The sequence below is a fragment of the Neofelis nebulosa genome, chromosome 8, assembly GCF_028018385.1.
Source record: "Neofelis nebulosa isolate mNeoNeb1 chromosome 8, mNeoNeb1.pri, whole genome shotgun sequence".
Taxonomy (NCBI): Eukaryota; Metazoa; Chordata; class Mammalia; order Carnivora; family Felidae; genus Neofelis; species Neofelis nebulosa.
In genome coordinates this window covers 79,918,429-79,940,158 of record NC_080789.1, presented here as the reverse complement: position 1 = coordinate 79,940,158, position 21,730 = coordinate 79,918,429, and the positions used below count along the sequence as shown (strand labels likewise).

Genomic DNA, 21,730 nt, shown 5'->3' with positions numbered 1-21,730 from the left:
TCTGTTCTTGCCTGAGTTGTTAAGGTTAGCCATTCTGACAGGTGTGAGGTGGTATCTCACTGTGGTTTTGATTGTAATTCCCTGATGATGAGTGATATTGAACATTTTTTCATGTGTCTGTTAGCCATCTGTACATCTTCTTTGGAAAAGTGTCTATTCATGCCTTTTGCCCATTTCTTCACTGGATTATTTGTTTTTTGGGTGTTGATTTTGATAAGCTCTTTACAGATTTTGGATACTACTCCTTTATCTGATATGTCATTTGCAAATATCTTCTCTCATTCCATCACTTGCCTTTTAGTTTTGCTGATTGTTTCCTTCACTGTTTCTTTCACATCCTTCAAAAAGATTTTTATCTTTTTTTTTTTTTTTTTTTTTTTTTTTTTACTGTCATGGCTTAAGATTTATTCCAGCAAAGGATACAGTGAAGGAATAAAAGAAAAAGTATATATACAGTAAACCTTGGATTGCAAGTAACTTGTTCTGCAAGAAGATTTTTATCTTAATGAGGTCCCAATAGTTCATTTTGGCCTTGCCTGCAGAGACATGTTGAGTAAGAAGTTGCTGTGACCAAAGTCAAAGAGGTTGTTGCCTGTTTTCTCCTCTATGATTTTGATGGTTTCCTGTGTACATTTAGGTCTTTCATCCATTTTGAGTTTATTTTTGTGTATAGTGTAAGAAAGTGGTCCAGGTTCATTCTTCTGCATGTTGCTGTCCAGTTTTCCCAACACCATTTACTGAAGAGACTGTCTTTTTTCCTTGGATATTCTTTCCTGCTTTGTCAAAGATTAGTTGGCCATATGTTTGTGGGTCCATTTCTGGGTTCTCTATTCTGTTCCATTGATCTATGTGTCTGTTGTTGTGTCAGTACCATACTGTCTTGATGATCACAGCCTGAAGTCTGGAATTGTGATGCTTCCAGCTTTGGTTTTCTTTTTCAGGATTGCTTTGGCTATGCGGGGTCTTTTCTGGTTCCATACAAATTTTAGGATTGTTTGTTCTAGCTCTCTGAAGAATGCTGGTGTTATTTTGATAGGGTTTGCCGTTCTCTATATTTAAGAGTCTCTTATGATTTGCCTTCCTCTCTGTTTTTATCTTATCTTTCCTTCCCTTCCCCTATGTTCATCTCTTTTGTTTCTTAAATTTCACATATGAGTGAAATCAGATGATATTTATCTTTATCTGACTGACTTATTTCGCTTAGCATGATAAACTCTAGTTCCATCCAGGTTATTGCAAATGCAAGATTTCATTCTCTTTGGTTGCCAAGTAATATTCCATTGTATATAATACCACATCTTCTTTATCCATTCATCAGTCAGTGGACATTTGGGCTCAAACCTATTTTTTTTAAGATCAATGTCAACAGCTCCTGGATTTTCTTTCTCATAGTCTTACCCAACATTTGTGTTGTTTATGGGGACTCTCTTGCTATTTCTTAATTATTGTCATTTTATTTCAGTGAGTTAAATTCTTAAAAATGTATGATAGAGGAAATATGTTATATTGTCAAGTAGTTCCAGGGTATAAGGAAGTTTATTTTTTCTCTTTAACAATGAAACCTAAACATAGAGATAGAGTTCCTATGAACTGAAGAGTTTTTTTCAAATATCAGATAATTTGTATTCTTTTTTGGTAATGTTTATTTTGAGAGACAGATAGCATGAGCAGGGCAGAGACAGAAAGAGAGAGGGAGGGAGAGAATCTGAAGCAGGTTCTGTGCTATGAGTGAAGAGCCTGATGCGGGTCTCGATCCCAAGAACTGTGAGATCACGAGCTGAGCTAAAACTAAGAGTCAGACACTCAACTGACTGAGCCACCCAGGCAACCCTGGATAATTTATATTCTTGATAGGAACACATCCATTTGAGCATTTAAGGGGTTCTTAATTTTTACCTAGCAGTGTTTTCTTAAGCAGGATTGATAAAATAGGTAGTTGAGGATATATGATTCCCCTTCATTCCCAGTCACCTTAACTCTGAGAACCAACATTGACAACATCACTGGGGGGTGGGGGAGCAGGAATAAAAGAAAATGGGTCCAAAGGGACCTGGGATGTATTAATGATACTTCACATTGTAGAATACTTTTTCTTCCATTATCTCCTTTAAGCCTCCTAATTCTTTAAGTAGAATTACTGTACTATTTTAGAGTTGAGGAAAAAAATTGAGTAGGTAATAGATTAAAAAAAAAACAACAAACTCAGACACATGTGTTCTGTTCCTGTTCCTGTAAATCTATTTATTTTCCCCAAACATTATGAGTCATTTGACCTTCAGCAAATAAATAAACTGCTACAAATTAGAGCTTCCATTTAGAATAATTTCTCCTCTTTTTCTTTGGCCAATCCATTCACCTATGATCTTATAGGAACTAGTTCTCAGTGACAGAAGTAGAATAAACTCAATACTCAGGACACTTGGCTATTGAGATTCTCATGCACTGGAAAAATTTGTTACCTGCTGTACAAAATAATCCTGGTACCTCGGAAAAGCATAGTATTAGAAAAAGCTATTCAGTGAGTGCACAAGATGTACATACTCTCTCATCTACTGTTCTTAAGCTTTAACCTCCAGATCACCTGAAGATCCAGAGACATAAGATATATATGACCAAAGTTTGGTTTTATATTTTCTTTCAGTCATTTACTTGGAATTTTGTACAATGTGTTCAAAAGTTAAGGATGCTCTTAATTTTTTATCGTTTGATTACCCTATAAGGATTTCACTGTGCAAGCAATATTGTATCATGTGCTTCAGTTTGCAATCTGCTTTTAGAATATACACACCGTTGATTTATTTGTCTGATTTTCATTCCACACATTAATTTATTTGAGGTTAACTATGCCAAGGGCAGATGTTTATTTTCTATTTCCTGCTGAGAAAAAAAAAAATCCCAAAAAAAAAAAAAAACATGGCTGGGAAAAAAATTCAACCATAAAATCTGAATTTCATTGGACTAAAAAAATTCCAAAGCAAACTTTAATTCAGGAGTCAGCAGCATATTTTCAACCAGATTAGTCTCTGGCACTTTTTAAGTGCTTTCCTGTTATAAGATTTGAACTATCATGTCACTAAAACGTACCAGGTAACACTGATTATTGATCTGCTTTTTTACTTTTTTGAAATTGCCATTAACAAACAAGTCTTACCACTTTCTTTTTATACTATTTAAGATAGCTTTGGAAAAAACCTCACAAGCAATTTTGGGAAATGTGACACACTCTCTAAAGAGGGCCAACTAAATTATCTGACCTCTCACAATGGATGACTTCTCACAGTGATCCAGAAGGACTCCGCCCAATTGATTTTCCGAGATAATTTAGAGTAGAACCCTGTTCTCTGATGCCCTCAGGAAATGAGTCATTTTAAGTGGCTGAATTTTCCTGATTCCTGACAATTTAACTCTAGAGGTTGGGAAATGTATTCAATTAAATACGTCTCTGCTTTTTGAAATAGAAAATGGTAAACATAATTTAACCTTTCTCAGAGGCTTGGGGTGATTGTAGTGACCTTTGGTTTTTGTGGCAGATGGTGGGGAATTGCTCTGGTGGAGTAGAAAAAAAAATAACTGTATTTGGGGTCAGAAGCCATGTGTGACTTTCTAGCTATGTGATTTTGAATTTATGTCTGTCCTTTAGTTGCTTTCTCTATAACAGTAAGGTCAATAACATAATGACCTTCTTAACTTTTCATACCCATCATCATACCTGTTCCACTACAAACATTTAATGTTTTGGGATCGGTTGCAGGACCTCTGGGTAGTAGTACTTGGCTGCCCCTACAGCCCTAATGAACCCATGTCAGGCTGAAGCCACCAGCTCTCCTTCTCTCATGGATTTCTCACCCTCCAAAAAAATCATTGTCTCCACTGTTGTCAATGGCCTTCAGCTTGCTCCCATCAGTTAGAATAACATCCATTATTTCTTCATCACTAATCCAGTGAACACTCAAGTCATCTTGTATCTATCTGTCTCTCCTGTGCCGTGGGTTCTCAGATGGGAAGGACGCATCACTCTCTCCATTTTAAGAATGTAGGAATGTTCTTTGTCAAACCCTTATCCCAAAGCCTGTCAATCCTTCATCATCTAAAGCAAATGATCCCCACAGGCACCAGAGGCACTTCCTCCAAGCCTTTCTGATACACTGAACACCAAGTGGAATTTCAGACACATGCAATTTTAAAAGCTACATTGAAGGTTGTAAGGAAATCCAAAGTCCTACGTGACAGATCAATGTGCGCATGGAATCCTTACTGTAATAACACTTTGTAGCATGAATAGTACTCTGCTTGTTGTATCAACTTAGAAAAAGGCAGTGGTGGGCAGGAAAAGTGTGTCCATATTCCTAATCAATAACTGCCAATGAAGAAGATCATGAGGGACAGGGAAGGAGAAGGGTACATATCCTGAATATCCACCTCAGGAATTGGTGGTCACCACTGGCAGAAACTAGGGGTATTAAATGCCTTGTGATACATACGACAGCCCTGCATAATGAAGAGCTGTTCCATCTAAATCGTTGACGGCTCTCCCACTAAGAAACAGTGCTTGTTATTACAGAGGGGTCCTCCGACTCTAAGGGAGCCTGTGATATTTTATGCATTATATTCCCTCAGTCTTTCTTTCAACAATCACTTATTGGGCACTTACTAAGGGCCCACAGGAATAAAGAGAAAGCAGTCCTTGCTCTCAAGGAGGTCCCATGGCAGAAGAGGGAGAGATAAGGACACCAACTTACTTTAGTGCACTATGGTCAGAGCACACAGGGCAGAAAGAGACAAAGCAGAAGGAGGGGAGTATAAGAGACAGGGGCTCATGGCAGGAGCCATGGTAGTAATCACCAAGGTGTTGCCAGGAGAGATGAGAGAGAGAGGCAGTAAGAGTTAGGGGGAAGGGGAGGAGGGGATACAAATAGGAAGAGGAAGGAAGGCTGCTTCAGAGAGAGAAAGCAAAACCAAACAGAACTCAGGAAACAAAACATTTTACTCCAGCTTAAGCACAAACTAGAAAGGAAGGCAATAAAGGGAAAGGAGCAGGTTTGGGACAGAAGGTGGTAATGTGAATCTCAGGTGCAGAGAGGGTAATTTGTGGAAATGTCCAGGAATCAGATGGATAGATGGCTCTGACAGAAAAGCTATGTGGTGAAATTACAGATCTGAGAGTTAATCAACACACAGACATTAACTAAAGCCTTTGGAACTCAAGAAATCCCTTGGGAGGAAAGCAAAGATTGAGAAAAGAAGGTGACCTAGCAGAGGGGTCTGAGGACTCCTCTATGAAGGGTTTGGAGGAGAGTCTCAAGAAATAGAAGAAAAACCATGACAGCATAAAAGCTGAAAAAGAACCTGTCTAAAAAGGAGAGAGCAGTCAACAAAATTAATGCTGCCAAGCATCAAGTAATTTACTGATATATTTATTTTTAATGTTTTATTTATTTATTTTGTGTGTGTGTATAAGAGAGAGACAGAGAGAGAGGGAAAGAGAGAACGAGCAGGGGTGGGGCAGAGAAAGGGAGAGAGAGAATCCCAAGCAGGCTCCACGCTGTCAGTGCAGAACCCAAATGCTGGGTTCAAACTCACAAACCATGAGATCATGACCTCAGCCAAAGTCAAGAGTCAAAAGCTTAAATGACTGAGCCACCCAGGTGCCCTGAGAGGCAAGTAATTTAATTGCCAAGTAGCGTCCTCCTCAGGAGTTACCCACCTGGAGGCAGCTGGTGTGCTGGAGGAAAACAGTTTCAGTGGTGGAGAGGGAACCAACTGCAGTTGAGTGATGAGAAGGACACAAGGGAGAAGAAGACACTGAGACTTGCAGGAAATTTCACTACTTGAAAGGTGGGAAGAGACAGACTGAATGGCAGGAAGGGCTAACAGGAGATGCAGAGGCTGGTTTGCATATTTATTTAAAGATGGCAGGGACGCCTAGGTAGCTAGTCGGTTAAGCGTCTGACTTCCACTCAGGTCATGATTTCACGGTTCGAGCCCCGCATCGGGCTCTGTGCTGACAGCTCAAAGCCTGGAGCCTGCTTCAGATTCTGTCTCCCTCTCTCTCTGCTCCTCACCTACTCACACTCTATCATTCTCTCTCCCTCAAAAATAAATAAACATTACAAAAATTTCAAAAAATAAATAAAGATGGCAGAAGCCTGAGAATATTTAAGTATTAATGGAAAAGTGCCCAGTAAAGGAAGGGTTTTAAACGAAATCTCTGAGGAGCTGGAAATGATGCACTCCTGAGCACAGGAGTCAGCCTCAGAGGAGACAAACCAGAAGGGTAGGTAATTGGAGAGGAGGGGGGCAAGATGGGTTTGGAGGCAGATTAAATTTATGTTCTGTAGAAGCAACTAAGGATCTACTTTTGATGGTTTTTAGTTTTTACACTGTATTTCAGTTACCATTTTTAAAAAGTGTTTTAATTAATTTATTTTGATGGGGGGGGAAGGGGCAGGGGAGAGAGAGAGAGAAAGAGAGAGAGAGAGAGAGAGAGAGAGAGAGAATTCCAAGCAGACTCCATGCTGTCAGTGCAGAGTCTGACGTGATCACACGAACCATGAGATGATGACATGGGCTGAGATCGAGTCGGATGCTTGGGGCGCCTGGGTGGCTCGGTCGGTTAAGCGTCCGACTTCGGCTCAGGTCATGATCTCGCGGTCCGTGAGTTCGAGCCCCGCGTCGGGCTCTGTGCTGACAGCTCGGAGCCTGGAGCCTGTTTCAGATTCTGTATCTCCCTCTCTCTGACCCTCCCCCATTCATGCTCTGTCTCTCTCTGTCTCAAAAATAAAGGTTAAAAAAAAAAATTTAAGAGTCGGATGCTTAACCAACTGAGCCACCCAAGCACCCCCTTGATTACCATTTTAAAAAATTTCAGGTAATTCACAAAGAAAAAGAGACCGTTAAAAGATGTCTACATGCAGCATTCATCCATCCAACATGCATTTACTAAGAGCCACATTCCTGGCATTGTTCTCCAGGCTGGGGGAAAGGACACAAATCTCTACTCTTGTGGGGCTTTCCTTTTAGTGGAGGGAGACAGACAATTAACAAAATGATAAGTAGGTTAGAGGGTGATAAAGGCAGTGGAGAAAATGAAGCAAAGAAGAGGAATAGAGTACGTTGGTGGTGACCGCACTCCTAGGTGGGGTGGCCCGGGAAGGCCTTGGGACAAGATGACGTAAGTAGGGAGCCCTGAAGGAAGGGAGTGAGGCAGCTGTTTAGAGAGTGAGAGGGTGTTCTGGGAAGAGGGAACCACAAATTCAGAGTCCCTAAATAGGAAAGTGGCCTGACTGATGTGTGCCTGGAGCCCTACATGGCTGGAGCTGAGTGGTCAAGACAAGGTGCAGGAGGTGAGGTGTGAGAAAGACAGTGCAGGGCATGGAGCCAGCTGCAGGGGCCTTGAGAGACAGGAATCCAAGTGAGAGACGATGGGCTGTGGAGGTGGAGAGAAGGGTCAGATTTGCGATATAGTCATAACATATAATGAGTTTATCACTGCCAGATATACACACACTGCTTTAAGCTTTGAAATAAATTAATTATCTTATAATATTCCAACCCTATGAAGTAGGTAACACCACTATTTTCATTTTAATAAAAAATCTAAGTGATATTGTTTAAACTGTCATAATTGCTTATATACGAAATTGTAACGTAAGCTAGTGTAGTGGATGCTGTCTACAGCACCCAGACAACACCCATGTCTGAAGCACTCGCTGACAGCTCACTTGGGGGTCTTCTCTGGGCATTGCTCTCCGCCTTGGGGGAACTGCCTCACTAGAGGCTACCCGCCCTGCCTGGGGCAGTGATTGGCTGATAAGGGGGCATAAAGGTTCCACCTCTTGCCTCCATTCTTGGCAACCCTGAGGGGCCCTCCCAACTCCAGAGCTTCCTAAGGGGTCAGCTGAAGCCCTGGGACGGCACTGCCCTCAACCCTCCCCCACATTGCCCATCCTGCTTCCCTGGCTTCCTTCCCTGGTGTTCCTCCCAACTCCAAAGCTTCCTAAGGGGTCAGCTGAAGCCCTGGGACTGCACTGCCCCCAACCCTCCCCCGCATTGACCATCCTGCTTCCCTGGCTTCCTTCCCTGGTGTTCCAGAGAGCACTTCTTAATAGACTTCCTGCATGCAAATCCCTGCCCCAGGGATTCTGTTTCCTGGGGAAGCACAGCAAGTTTTTAAAGTGAAAGTGGTATAAGGCAGGGAAAAGGAAAAGAAGAAGAAGAAGAAGGAGGAGGAGAAGAAGAAGAAGAAGAAGAAGAAGAAGAAGAAGAAGAAGAAGAAGAAAATGGAGTGAAATATTTTTGTTGTTATTTTAAATGTTTGTTTATTTTGGGGAGAGAGTGTGAGCAGGGGAGGGGCAGAGAGAGAAGGAGAGAGAGAATCCCAAGAAAGATCCATGCTGTCAGCACAGAGCCTGAGGGGCTTGAACTCACAAACCATGAGATCATGACCTGATCCAAAGTCAGATGCTCAACCAACTGAGCCACCCAGGTGACCCTGGAAATGTTCTTGAGTAGAAATTACACAACCTTCATTCAGAAATTTAGTCCATAAGTATGGCCATAATATGAGTCAATTCTAGTTTTCTAAATGAAATAGGGCTTAACTTCTTGGATTTAAGGAATAAAACTGCTATTCTTAATTAACACAAAATATATACAGTAAAGTTATAATTTCATCAACAAAAAAATAAAACTAATTTCAACTGTCTACTTGTGATACTGGAAAGTGTATTTAGACTTTTATAAACGAAAATACCACACGGGCAGAAAAGCCTATCTCCACTTGTTAAACCTGGCTAACAAACGGTCCTGGAATTTTAATTCTTTCCAGAAATACATGGCAGCTGGTATCCAAGGTCACTTTCACTCATAAGAGTTATTTTAAGTGTTCACTTAAAATGGGCTGTGTAATGAAGGACTTTTAAAACAGCCAATAAATCCTGATTTAAGAAAAAAAAATGTTCACACGCTACCAGCTTTACAGACAGCATTTTTCAAAGGAATTATATAAAGCAATCTTATTGATAAACTAAGAACATTAGTGAACAGTGGGTTAATTACACATAGTTAGATTTCTTTAGACTCTAATGATAATGCTGTTTCTTCGATTCTTTTATTACTATCTGTTTTCCCCATGCACTCCTACAGTCTAATGGAGTCTCCTTGCAGAGTTCTGGTTATCCACGCAGGAGAGAGTGCAAAGAATGCTATCCGTGGTTGCTATTATCATGACAAGTCTCTATTTTTTGCATTAAAAAAATGCAGTCAGTGGCTCCTGAGGGGCTCAGTCGATTAAGCATCTGCCTGTTGATTTCAACTCAGGTCTTGATCTCACGGTTTGTGAGTTTGAGCCCCACATAGGGATTCCTTGCTTGGGATCCTCTCCCTGTCTCTATGTCCCTCCCAGCTCGCTCTCTCTCTCTCTCTCTCTCTCTCTCTCTTCACCACCCCCCCCCCCCAAATAAATAAACATTTAAAAAATTCCAATCAGGAAGATATTTAGTTCTATGCTGTCCCACGTGTTAGCTAATCAAATAGCTAGTAGAGATTTCTTTGGTACAGGAGCATTAAAAGCACATTTCTTCCCCTTTAATTATGCAAACAGAAAAGAGCTTGGTCAAGGACTTCTATCCCTTTCGAATAGTCCATTCATTACCTTCAGATTTTCTGTTTAGAACATCAACAACAGATGTATCGGGAATGGAAAAGGCTGCTCTAAGGGTCCCCTGGCTGCCCAAGCATATTTGAGTACCCTCAGGAAAGGGTAATGTATCTCCTGCTTGATAGGAGTATGGGAAGGTGGAAATCTCAGATGATTTACTGTGTATTTCATGTTGAAAGCATACCTGTGAGAAAGAAACAGCTGTCTGGGTGACTGAAGATCATAGCCCTTGTATTAGGAGGGAATCCTACGTAGCACTGATATCTAATCACTGGAGATACTCTGGGTGTAGTGCGCCAGGAGGAAGAGGGCATCTACGCGAACAACTGTTCCATAGAACATGGGACAATTTGCTGCTGACAGTGGGGAGGCCTTCCTGACTCACCTGAACAAAGGTGAACTCCATTCATTCCCAGGTGAGGGGGCTCTTGATGGCCAGCCCATTTTAACCAACCAGTAACTGAGTCATGCAGGGAATTTAAATATAAAATGAAAAATAATTTCCATGACTCTATCACCTGTAGTGAAAAATCTTTTAAAATAGTCTCTTCACTATGTCATCAGATTTCCAGATGTTCTCTATTCTCTGGAAATATCCACAACTTAATAAACTTTCTCTATAAGCCTGGGCCTTTTTCATCCTGTAAGTTGAGTTGTATGAGTAAAAGCCAGTTGTGTTTATTGACAGATTTGCTGCAGTTTTAGTTTTTATTGCAACTGTACAATGTAATGAAACATTTTGCAAATTGACAAAATATAAATGTGGAAAAAAAGAGAGCTGTTATTTATAGAGAAGCTAAGGAAATACTCTGGAAATACTCAAAAAAGAGAAGCTGCTCAAGAAATTGCTGTGGAATTAGATGTAAGAGTAACTGTAAAAGACTGCAGGAGGAAAATCAGAAAAAGCTCAGTCATTACATTTTTACTCCCCTTTAAAGTATCAAAACCTGATCATCAGAGAAATGATTTATGGATGCGATTTTTGCAGATTATAATCAGTAGACTCTTACCCAAAGGAAAAAGCTTGGTTTTTGATATTTGAAGATTGGTGAATGTATGTACATGTGAAACTTGAGGGTACAATAAATCATTCAAGAATGTGCATAATTTGTCTTAAGATTCTCCACTTTTAACTGACTTTTGAAGCAAATCAACAGGCCACTGGCCAAGGGCACATGCAGGATCTTCTGCACTTTATCCAGGCAGGGCCACCATCTCTCCTTGTGGGCTTCCTGGATGAGTCATTTCATGGAGTTTTTGTGCAGGAAGAGGTAAGATATTGGGTGGTCTCTGAACTTTCTACTCCCCTCGCGTGAGATGGAATGTGAGAAACTTTCTCCAGGTTTTGAACAATGGTCGGCAAGCTCTGGAGGCAAATGGCAGATCCACCAGCGCTGTTCTGATATTCCACCATATGGAATCCAGAACTTTATAGAGCCTGGAATAGGTATAAACATGAGAGCTGCCCCTCACAGCAAAACAAAGCTAACACTTGTGTTCACTGAGGATTTGAGAAAAGAGTTTTGCCATTTTCCTCTGCTGATTTGGGTCTTAATCTGAGTCTATAACCTCAGCTGCAGCATTTTCCAGGGGAGATTTTCCTTGCACTACAAAAATATAATAAATGAGGTACACCAAAAGGGAGGAGAAGTTAGTGGTGCTTCTTTGTTGTCTAAAACATAGAATAAGGTTTAAAAGAAGCAGAATATTCATGGCATATATAATTACCAATTTAATGTAGCATTATTTCCAGCATTGTAAGCCAGCCAAAATGATATTGGTATAGATACAACCCTAATGACTAATTTCATCATTGCCTTTGGGATCTACCCAGTCATTACAACAAAAATGGATAATTGTTGGGACTGATTTCAGATAATAGTGCCGTTAGCCCTGCATTTTCCTAATCATTCTCTTTCTTGCTGTGTGCAAATATGGAAACCATCAGATACACGAAAGTTGAAACACGGAGGAAGGAGTCAGAGTGGGGGGTGGGGGAGAGCTCTGTCTCAGCAACTTCCACAAAGAAAGAACAATATTAAAATAAGGGCAGGGGCGCCTGGGTGGCTCAGTTGTTTAAGCGTCTGACTTTGGCTCAGGTCATGATCTCACAGTTTGTGAGTTTGAGTCCCACATCGGGCTCTGAGCTGACAGCTTAGAACCCGGAGCCTGCTTCAGATTCTGTGTCTCCCTCTCTCTGCCTTTCCTGTTCACACTGTGACTCTCTCTCTCAAAAATAAACATAAAAAAAAAATTAAAAGATAAAATAAAATAAGGGCAGTCTTCCAGTCATCTCGGATAAACAATCATGAAAATGATGAATAGTTCTGGTATTTTCCTTTTCTCTCTAGCACAAAGAGCGACAATTTATTTAAAGGCAAACAAACAAAAAAACAAACCCACATCCATTGAAAATTCACCACAGAGGTATCCACACAAAAATGATGCTACTTAAATCAGAAGTATTTTGAGCCTGGTGTGAGAGGATGAAATATTTCACTAATTACTATGCAGTATATTTATAGCTTTAATTGTTTTTCCCCCACTTCTCAAGGGACGTGTTTCTTCCAGAAGCACAGTTGCTGAAGCAAACATTTATTTTTATTGTTTCATGGGAAAAAAGCGGTAGTACCCAACCAGCTACTATAATTCTGTAAAATCAGCTGCTAGAGAATTTTATGTAATTTATACTTTTGCCCCAAGCGGTGCCTTAGGGTCTGCCTTATTTTTCTGTTTGAACTTGACAGAAAATAGTCTGCTGGAATGCAATACATTTTAAAAGGTACTGATAATACTTCCTTTCAACGAATACTTTTCAGGCAAACTTACTGCTCTTTTCTTCTCTTCAAGAATGCTCACCTGAAATCCTGAAACATCAATTAACCATTAAGCCAAAACATACTTTATTTGTACCCTTGAAGGAATATGCCTCTTTAAAAAAGATGTCTCCTCATTGCAAAAATAATACATGTTCATTGTGGAACATCTGGAGTACAAAATATACAGAAAAAAATTAATCTACTCACCAACCAGAGGGAAGTATTGTACACATTTGGGTAAACTGGCTTCCAGTGAAAGAATAGAAATCTGAATTAAATCTTAAGAATGATCTTTTATTCCTAAATAAAAAACCTATTTTCCTTAAAAAAAAGTTTTGTTACAATTTTCCTCTGGGACTTCCATTTCTTGGATCTTTGGAATAGTATTTGATACTGAACTTGACGTGCACAGTTTAAAATTTTTATCATATTGAATGCTAAATAAGAGACCCTGAAGTCTAAAATATTTCAATTGATGAATAATATACTTATGTAAGAACACCGTTCAAAAGGATAATTTAAAAAATCAGGCCAGTGACTTTCAGAATGATGATTTCTTTTTTTTTTTTAATGTTTTTATTTATTTTTGAGACAGAGAGAGACAGAACATGAGCAGGGGAGGGACAGAGAGAGAGGGAGACACAGAATCCGAAGCAGGCTCCAGGCTCCGAGCTGTCAGCACAGAACCCGACGCGGGGCTCAAACTCACGGACTGTGAGATCATGACCTGAGCCGAAGTCGGATGCTCAACCGACTGAGCCACCCAGGCGCCCCTCAGAATGATGATTTCAAACTTAAGCCTTGAGACAATGCTAGTACATGCTTCAGAGAAATATCTATTTGTTTGGTATGCATACTTTAAGCATATCCCAAAGTGGAACACTAGCCCAAAATTCAACCAAATGGGGGCCAATCTGCAGGGGTATGGAAACCTCTCTAAAAAGCTTCCATGAGTCTCATAGTACTCAATAAAAGAGAACACTCACCTGTCTGTGTTTTGACCATTTGGAGATTCCAAGCTATGTATAGTTCTCCTGCCTCCACATGTTCCAGATTAAAGACGTTTATCATGTGGGATCTTTTAGATAAGACCATCTTGAAAGCCAGGATTACAATTGTGAGTACTCAAGAGCAATAGAGACTGCCACTGGTAATGTAGGCTTACGTTTGTAGTTTCTCTTAAAGTGACATGTAAAGCTCTGTTTAGTATAGTCTCTTCCAAATGAATACAAGGAGATGAGTACAAGAAGAGTGTCAGAGCTGTTTATATATATATACGTGTATATCTATATATATATATATATATATATATATATGTATGTATGTATGTATACACACACACACACACACACGCCCCTTATTAACATATTCCCAGCATGGTAATCAAGTGTCTTCTAGTACTCTTTCTGTTGAATATAACTATCAGGGTATTTATTTCATTTCCATACTAAAATGCCTTCATATAAATCCTTTCTGATAACGGGAAGCCTGAAGTGAGAAGAATTCACTGGAATACACGTTCTCAGAGTTTACTGGTGTATTTTTGACAACCAACTCCTTTTCTCCTGCATATGTGTATTTGACCGGGTGTCACTTGAGTATCATGTAGCAATGGGAACTTTTACAGGAAAACACCAAGAATTAGTAGCAAGGCAGAGTTACCACATTCACAACAGACTTGAGCATTGAGCAGAAGATGGGGAGTCCAGGATCCATACCACCTCCAAGGAGATGTTCACTGCCCGCCCCCCTCCTCCCCCCCACACACACACTGGGAGGGTGAGTGAATGAACCTGAGAAGCACAGCAGGGAAACAGTCCTAGAGTGCTTACCTGAGGGCTGTTCTGTAGTGGTAGATCGCTTCCCGGTTCCGACCTTGATCCTTCAGGAAATTGGCGTAGTTGTAGTGAACCTTGGCATTGTGGGGCAGAGTTTGAACTCCAGACCTACAATTAATACATTAAAAAAAAAAAAAAAAGAACAACAAAGAATACTAGTTAGGAATACTGTCAGTTTCTTTCATGTTTTACTCAGTTTCATGAACCTTCATTTGAAATGTCCATTGCATCCATCTAAGTCAGGTTTTCCAAAATTTGTGAATCGTGTCACTTATTAAATATGCTTCTCTGGAAAATAATGAAGGCAGTGTGTGGTTGTGCACAACTAAACAAACATGCTGACCGCATATGAAGCAGAGGGGGTGGGATGGGATGATTCTCTGGAGAACAAAACTGCATGCTCAGGTTAATTCAGTTTTTTCCTTCCTTGCTTCTTTTGTTCACTTACAACCTTCCTTTAAAAAAAAACGGAGAGCATCTACAAAAATATATCATTACTAGACTGGCCTCCCTATTACGTTTTATTGGAAATTAACATTTCCCATGTACCAAGCCTGGGCTAATTAAAATAAATAAATAAACAAATGCAGGTATAATTATTATTTTACAAGTTGCAGACAAGGAAATGAGGTTTTGCTCAAAAAGGTAAAAAAAAAAACAAAAAAAAAAACCTTGCTTAAATGTCACTGTATTAGTTTGCTTGCACTGCCATAACCAAATACCTGGGGAACCCCCACAGGATAGCACTGAAATTTTGGAGACGATTCAAGGGGCAAGTGGGGGCAGGAGAGGAGCCATTTCTCATTCATAACTAGCCCACACATTTAACCTGTACACAACTACACAGCTGGTAAGTGGCGGAAATGGGATCCTAGAGGATTCTAGTTTGGTTCTAGAGTCCCTCGTTCCCTCACATGCAGGGAGGTGGGAGCAGGGGAATGATGAAAGAAAATGGGCTGGAGGGCCACTTGGAAAGAAAACTTCCGGAATTCTTGAGGATTAAATGCGGGAGGGGGACAGTTGATGAGAGAGAGCAAGGAGAAAGCATAACAACCTAGTTTCTGGGCAACTTTAATGCACTACTACCTCTCCCAGATAACGTACTTTCATTCAGTTTTTAACTTATTTTTTTTAACGTTTATTTATTTATTCTTTGGAGGGGGAGGGGCAGAGAGAGAGAGGGAGAGAGAGAATCCCAAGATCGCGGGGCTCAATCTCACAAACTGTATGATCGTGACCTGAGCCAAAATCAAGAACTGGACACTCAACTGACTGAGCCATCCAGGTGCCCCTAGTTTTAAATTTAAAGGTAAGATTAATAGAAGGATTTCATACAAAGTGTTAAAACCCTGTTGGGGAAATATGTAAGGGCACTGTAATCTCTGTTGAACGTTCAGTGAAATAACCAGCAGAGACAGTCCCACTTAAAATCCACTGGCTGGAGGGGCGCCTGGGTGGCTCAGTCGGTTAAGCGTCCGACTTCGGCTCAGGTCACGATCTCGCGGTCTGTGGGTTCGAGCCCCGCGTCGGGCTCTGGGCTGATGGCTCAGAGCCTGGAGCCTGCTTCCGATTCTGTGTTTCCCTCTCTCTCTGCCCCTCCCCCGTTCATGCTGTGTCTCTCTCTGTCTGAAAAATAAATAAACGTTAAAAAAAAAAAAAATCCACTGGCTGGACATCTGAGGAACTCCCCAGAGGACAGAACGTACAGAGAGTGCAAGAGGCTAGAGACCAATCCAAGAGCAACATCATCTGAAGCAGCAGACTCCACACTTACCCAGGTTGCTTCAGTGACTTCAAATGTATGGCAGGTAGCTGGGATTTTTTGGTGGGTGGGGTGTGGCTGAACACAGACTAAATCTGTATCAGGAGCAGTTAAACCTCAGATCCTCATCCCTACCCTTAAAAGCTAAGTGACTTTTTTCATTATTCTTTCCCCATCCCAGCAAAAGGCAGGAGTTTTACTCTCTGGAAAAACAGAGTTAGAGAGATCCTGCACTCAGGAACAGGTACAGCCGAGGGAAGGGGGAAGAGCTGTACCTTAAAGGTAGATTATGGGAGAATCTGTATTCTGAACAGTGGGATCTCAGTTTGTCCTCCTTAAAAAGCTCTCTGAATAGCCAGGATTAGACTTCTCCGGAGGAGCCTGGAGGAATTTTCTCAGAAACTGACCCACCCAAGACAAAAGATATACAAATGCTGACATTTGGGTTCTCTGGTAAAATCATCGGTATCCTTCAATCGCCCTATGGTGAGGTCCAACAGCTGCCACATAGAGCTAGAATTTTAATGTAATATTTAAAATGGAAATTACCCAAAGTGTTTTTAGTCACAGGGGAAAAATCTGGGTCAGAGTGGTAATAATGGCTTTAAAAAAATTCCAATTTTTAACCAGGAAAACTTCTGATTTTTCTATCCAGAAATAAATAGTGCAAGGTAATAGGCAGCTTTTAAAGGTAACTTTGATTTCAGCGTGGATATAACTGGCATATTGGAATTGACCCTTCCCTCTGTGTGATTAGCATGGTGACTCTCAATTATATTTCACCCGAGGAACAGACAATTAGGCCTTGTGGAAGCATAGTCCCTGCTCGGATCAGGCATTGTTTAGTGATGGCCAGAGGAAGTAATAATATTCATAACAGGCAAGCTGATGTGGGTGGAGTAACTTGAATCCTAAGAACACATTGCTTTTTCCATTGTTGTTTTTGACCTTTATGTTCTCTCTGTGATATTTTTCTGCTATGTTTTTCCAGTCTCTCATTTTACAATGACTAGTTTGTGGATAAAGGGAAATAAACAACTGGCCAAAGGCAAAACTTTCCACGTTGCTGTAACTGGCCAGGCTGCTCTTGCTTCCAGAACCAGGCTTTTCTATTTGCTCTCTTGATGCTATGGTTTCATAATCCCAACTGTTTTAGTGGAACCAAGCAACTTATATGCATTTATTCTACAAAGACATGCAGTATTCATTAATTATACAGCTGGATCCCGATCCCGATTAATAATCCCAGTGATGATTACAAAGAAAAATCTCCCATTCAATTCAGGATCCTAATTCATGTACCTCATAGTTCTCCTCCATGCCTCTTGAAAAATAACAGAAACAGGGGAGCAAGGCTGGCTCAGTAGGTAGAACATGCGACTCTTGGTCTCTGCGTTGTGAGTGTGAGCCCCATGTTGAGTATAAAGATTGCTTAAAAATAAAAATCTTAAAAAAAAAAAAGATAATGAACAGAAACAACAAGAAAAGCCACTGCTCTCAGGTGTATCTCCGAGTTTATAGAACATCAATTTGTTTTATTGGTATCACTGGACAATAGGTCACAAGAACCATCCCCAAATTCCTGATTAGAAAACAAACATTAAAAAAAATTAATGACAGGGTGCCTGGGTGGCGCAGTCGGTTAAGCGTCCGACTTCAGCCAGGTCACGATCTCGCGGTCTGTGAGTTCAAGCCCCGCGTCAGGCTCTGGGCTGATGGCTCGGAGCCTGGAGCCTGTTTCCGGTTCTGTGTCTCCCTCTCTCTCTGCCCCTCCCCCGTTCATGCTCTGTCTCTCTCTGTCCCAAAAATAAATAAAAAACGTTGGAAAAAAAAAAATTAATGAGCAGCATCCAACCCAAGGGTAACAGGAAAGGAAAGTAAGGATTGGTGGTTCTCTTCAATTCCAACCCTGCTTTGACCTGAGGCAGCACAATGCCTCACTCAGGATGGCTGGTACTCACAGAATGGAATGCTCAGTTTGAATCAAGTTCTGGGCTGAGCACCCATTTCCATGGACTGACTGTCTCCTTTTATCCCTTCAGTAACTTATCGGATGGGTAGAATTATTGCACCTCCATACTACAGATGAGGAAATTGAAGTTCAGAGAGATTAAGACCTTTTTTTCTAAAGTTACAGACCTAGAAGGCAGTTGAGAAGAGATTTCAACCAAGGCCAATACGTGGTCAGAACCATTCCTGAAGCTGATCAACACTTGATCCTAAGCCAGAAAGGTACCACAGGATATAGTAACATTATAATTTCACTACCACCATGTTTATCTTATTGGTAAGCAAACTATGGCCTTGTGGGCCACAGGCGCGCCAATGCGTTTGCCTATTATTTTTGGCGTCTTTCCCGAGACAACAGCAGGGTTGGGTAGTTGCAAAAGAGACTGTATGGCCCACAAAGACTAAAATATTTACCGTCTACTCCTTTACAAAGGAATCTGCCAATCCTCAGTATATATTGTCTGCCTTGGGAGGTCTGCTGATCTCTGGCTTAGCAATTCAGAAAGCAAGAAACACAAATGTGTTTCCTACAGAGATGGAGAATAATCTAGGCCGTAAATTCTTAATTGGTGGTCCATAGATCACTTAAATACTTCATGAATGGGATTCAAAGAGACCCTTAACTACATTGCGAATAAAAGAAAAATGCAGCCTCTGCCTTTTCAGGTATTTCTAACATTTGGGGGGTAGAAGGGATTTTACCAAATTGTGTTACTACAGTATTTTTTACTCCAAACAATGTAAAATTGTGGGCTGTTACCAGGCTCAGCTGGAGCTATGCAGTTACCCTCTTTCCAGGTTAGGATATCAGAATAGTTTCTTGGCACAAAGAATTAAAGAAAACATACCTTGCAGCTATTATTATGAACCAATCCCTCCCCCCACTCTCCCACTCTCCCTCTCTCTCTTTTTTATACTGGGCTTATTTAAGTTAGAAAACATAAAGTAAAAAATGGGTGTAGCAAAGCTTACATATTCTTGTATATCAAACTTGGGTTCAAATCCTGGTTTCTCTTCACAGCTATTTCAGTGTGGACCAATTACTCCCTTTGAGCCTCTGATAAGACACAAGTTCAGGCTTCTTACGCTTTTGTGTGTACGATTCTTGCCAGTGGAACCACAAAGCCGTGAGGGGGGCCTGCATCTGTATCTCCTAAAAATACATCATATGGTGAGATCTTTTTTTGTAAGAGGAGGCCTCAGCTGGAAAGGCCGGGACTTAACTGAAAGCTGGATTTTCTCCAACGCAAAGGTCTGTCCTAAGACACTCTGTAAGACTGTTCACAGCATTGCCAAGCAAAACCACCCCATGTAGTAAGAGAGGCCTTAATGAGACCATATGTCCAAGGGACGGTCAATAAGTTCACTGTTTAGAACAGAGGAGTAACCAGAAGCAGGGCCTCTGACACAGGGACATCGCCTTATCTAGAACCATTACAAATTTTTCTTACTCAATACAGCCAGTTCTTGATTTTGATCATTATGGCTAATTTGGGTTGTTTTCATCTTTACATACTCGGTTCAGGTCTACGAGACAACAGTTCATGAAGGGCCTGCGCTGTTCTTAGCGCTTACGCACTGTCCTGCTCTACCTCTGTCTACCAGTGGCTACATTATGTTGACATGTGTTTATGTGTCTGACCCTCCACAGACTTCCAGCTCCTCTTCCTTTTTCCCTCTTCCCCCTGTCAACACCAATCTCTTTCCTACCCTAGAACAGAGCCTACAGTCATAACTTGAAAACCTTACATAGTGTTTACCATACTGCCTTCTGCATCTTTTACATAATCATTTATTCTTACCCTACACCTGAAAGATAAACATTCTTGTTATTACTCTAAGTTTCAAAATAAAGAAAACTAAGGCATGGAGTCGTCAAGTAACTTTCCCAACATCATACAGCTATTAAATGATGGTACTTGGAGAGGACCCAGAAAGTCTAACTCCAGCCCCCACACTCAGCCAGTAACCCTATCTTCCTTCAAAGATTCTTGATAAATGTTCACTCAACTGATTCCAGCATGACTCAGCACAGATGAATACATACAAATATCCGGTCTTTGAAGAGAAAGAATATTCTTAACGTCTCAGATTCTTAAAACTTTTCTTGGGACATACATAAATTATAATAGGCAAAGTTTTCAAAGAACTATCAAAAGCTTTGATTGGCATGTTATACAAAACTCCATTTGATCACCAAAGGCCTCTTAGGGGCACAAAACCTCTTCAAGCACATATGCGGAATGGTTATGTTTTAGTAATCCACTGTCACTTACTACATGCTTCCATCTGGAAAAACAAAAACAAAAACAAAGCCTCTGGATGAAAAGTCAATGAGCTTTTTGTTGGTCTGTTTTCAAACTGCTGGCATCAGCCGTAGAGTGTTGGAACATGAACTTGTTATCCTTGAAATAAACTGCTGCCTGCCAAAATCCACCCCCAAAGTTGATCTGATTAAGCAGTAAACATAATTAGAAGACACGACCTCTGTTAGTACCTTTATTCAAGCAAGGGGTTTAGCACAGGGCAGAACCATTTTAAAGTTTCTCATAAAAGCACCAACTGTTGAAAGCAAAAGAAAAAAAAATTGAAGCCAACAGAGACTAAGAGGAAGTTGTATCATTGGATGTCCATGCCCCTGTGTTTGCAGATTGACCTCAGCATGGGTAGAAAGAGGGGACAAGTCCTTTGTGGTCTGTGGGGACCGCATTGAAGGTGAAGGATGTGACAGAGACTAAACAGAATCTGGATCCTCAAAGTGAAAAAACATTAAGTTAAAAAATCCCCACAAAAAAACTTTACATGCCAACAGGTCTCTACAGTATCCACTGTGAAAATGATTATGACATTGACAATGGTGGTGACATAATAATAATAAAAAACCAATAAGACTTGCATGACAAACTAATATTTTTCTATTAAAAAAAAGTTAAAAAGTTAAATTGCCAAGTAGCAAAATCAAATATATTGTTTTGAAATAGTAAAAAAGTGCAGTGAACATTTATCTTATTTATCTGTTCGTTCATTCATTCATTCATTCCTGGCAGCCCAGAGTCTTTGCCCTCCTCCAGTAGTTGGATTCCCTGTGGGGAGTTCTCCCTTGCCTCACTTTGTGAAGTCTCAGTGGTACCCCAAGGGGCCGGGCCTGCCCTAACTCCCTCAGTGGAAGTCAGAGGGGCTCCTTTGGCCAATCATTCATTTCGGTGCCTGGTGGAGACAAAGGGCAGGCACATGACCTAAAGCTCAAGCCCAGCCAGAGGACTTAATTTCCCTAGGACTTTGATGTGAAGATAAAAAACAACTTGGTATAAGTCTCCTCATTTGCTTCCGGGCGGGCGCTCAGGTGCTCTCAAGACACCATCCAGACGTTTTTCCCATCTGCCACATGCCAGCTTCTTCACTGGCCCCTCAATGCCATGCACTTCCCTACGCTCTCCCAATATGTTCCCTTTTATTTTCTCAAGTGATCCTAACTCTGTTTCAGTTGTTTGCTCCCAAAGTAGAAGTGTTGGGTATCAGCTGAACAAGGAACCAAGTAAAAACCACAATGACCTAACTGGGCAACTGGGTCCTAAGTGAGGACAGAAGCTGGAAGAGGGGACACAGATGGGGGGATCCCTAGAAACTGGGAACATCAGCTGTG

At 40.9% G+C, this 21,730-nt stretch overlaps 1 protein-coding gene across 3 annotated transcripts in view; it reads right to left on the bottom strand.

Moving 5' to 3' along the window:
* The window catches only part of TMTC1 (transmembrane O-mannosyltransferase targeting cadherins 1), a 272,519-nt gene that overhangs the window by 57,465 nt on the left and 193,324 nt on the right, over positions 1–21,730 (bottom strand). For all 3 annotated transcript variants that reach the window (XM_058743207.1, XM_058743208.1, XM_058743209.1), the window contains one exon: positions 14,310–14,423. In XM_058743207.1, coding sequence (XP_058599190.1) covers positions 14,310–14,423 — 114 coding nt within the window. The remainder of the gene's footprint in view (positions 1–14,309; positions 14,424–21,730) is intronic.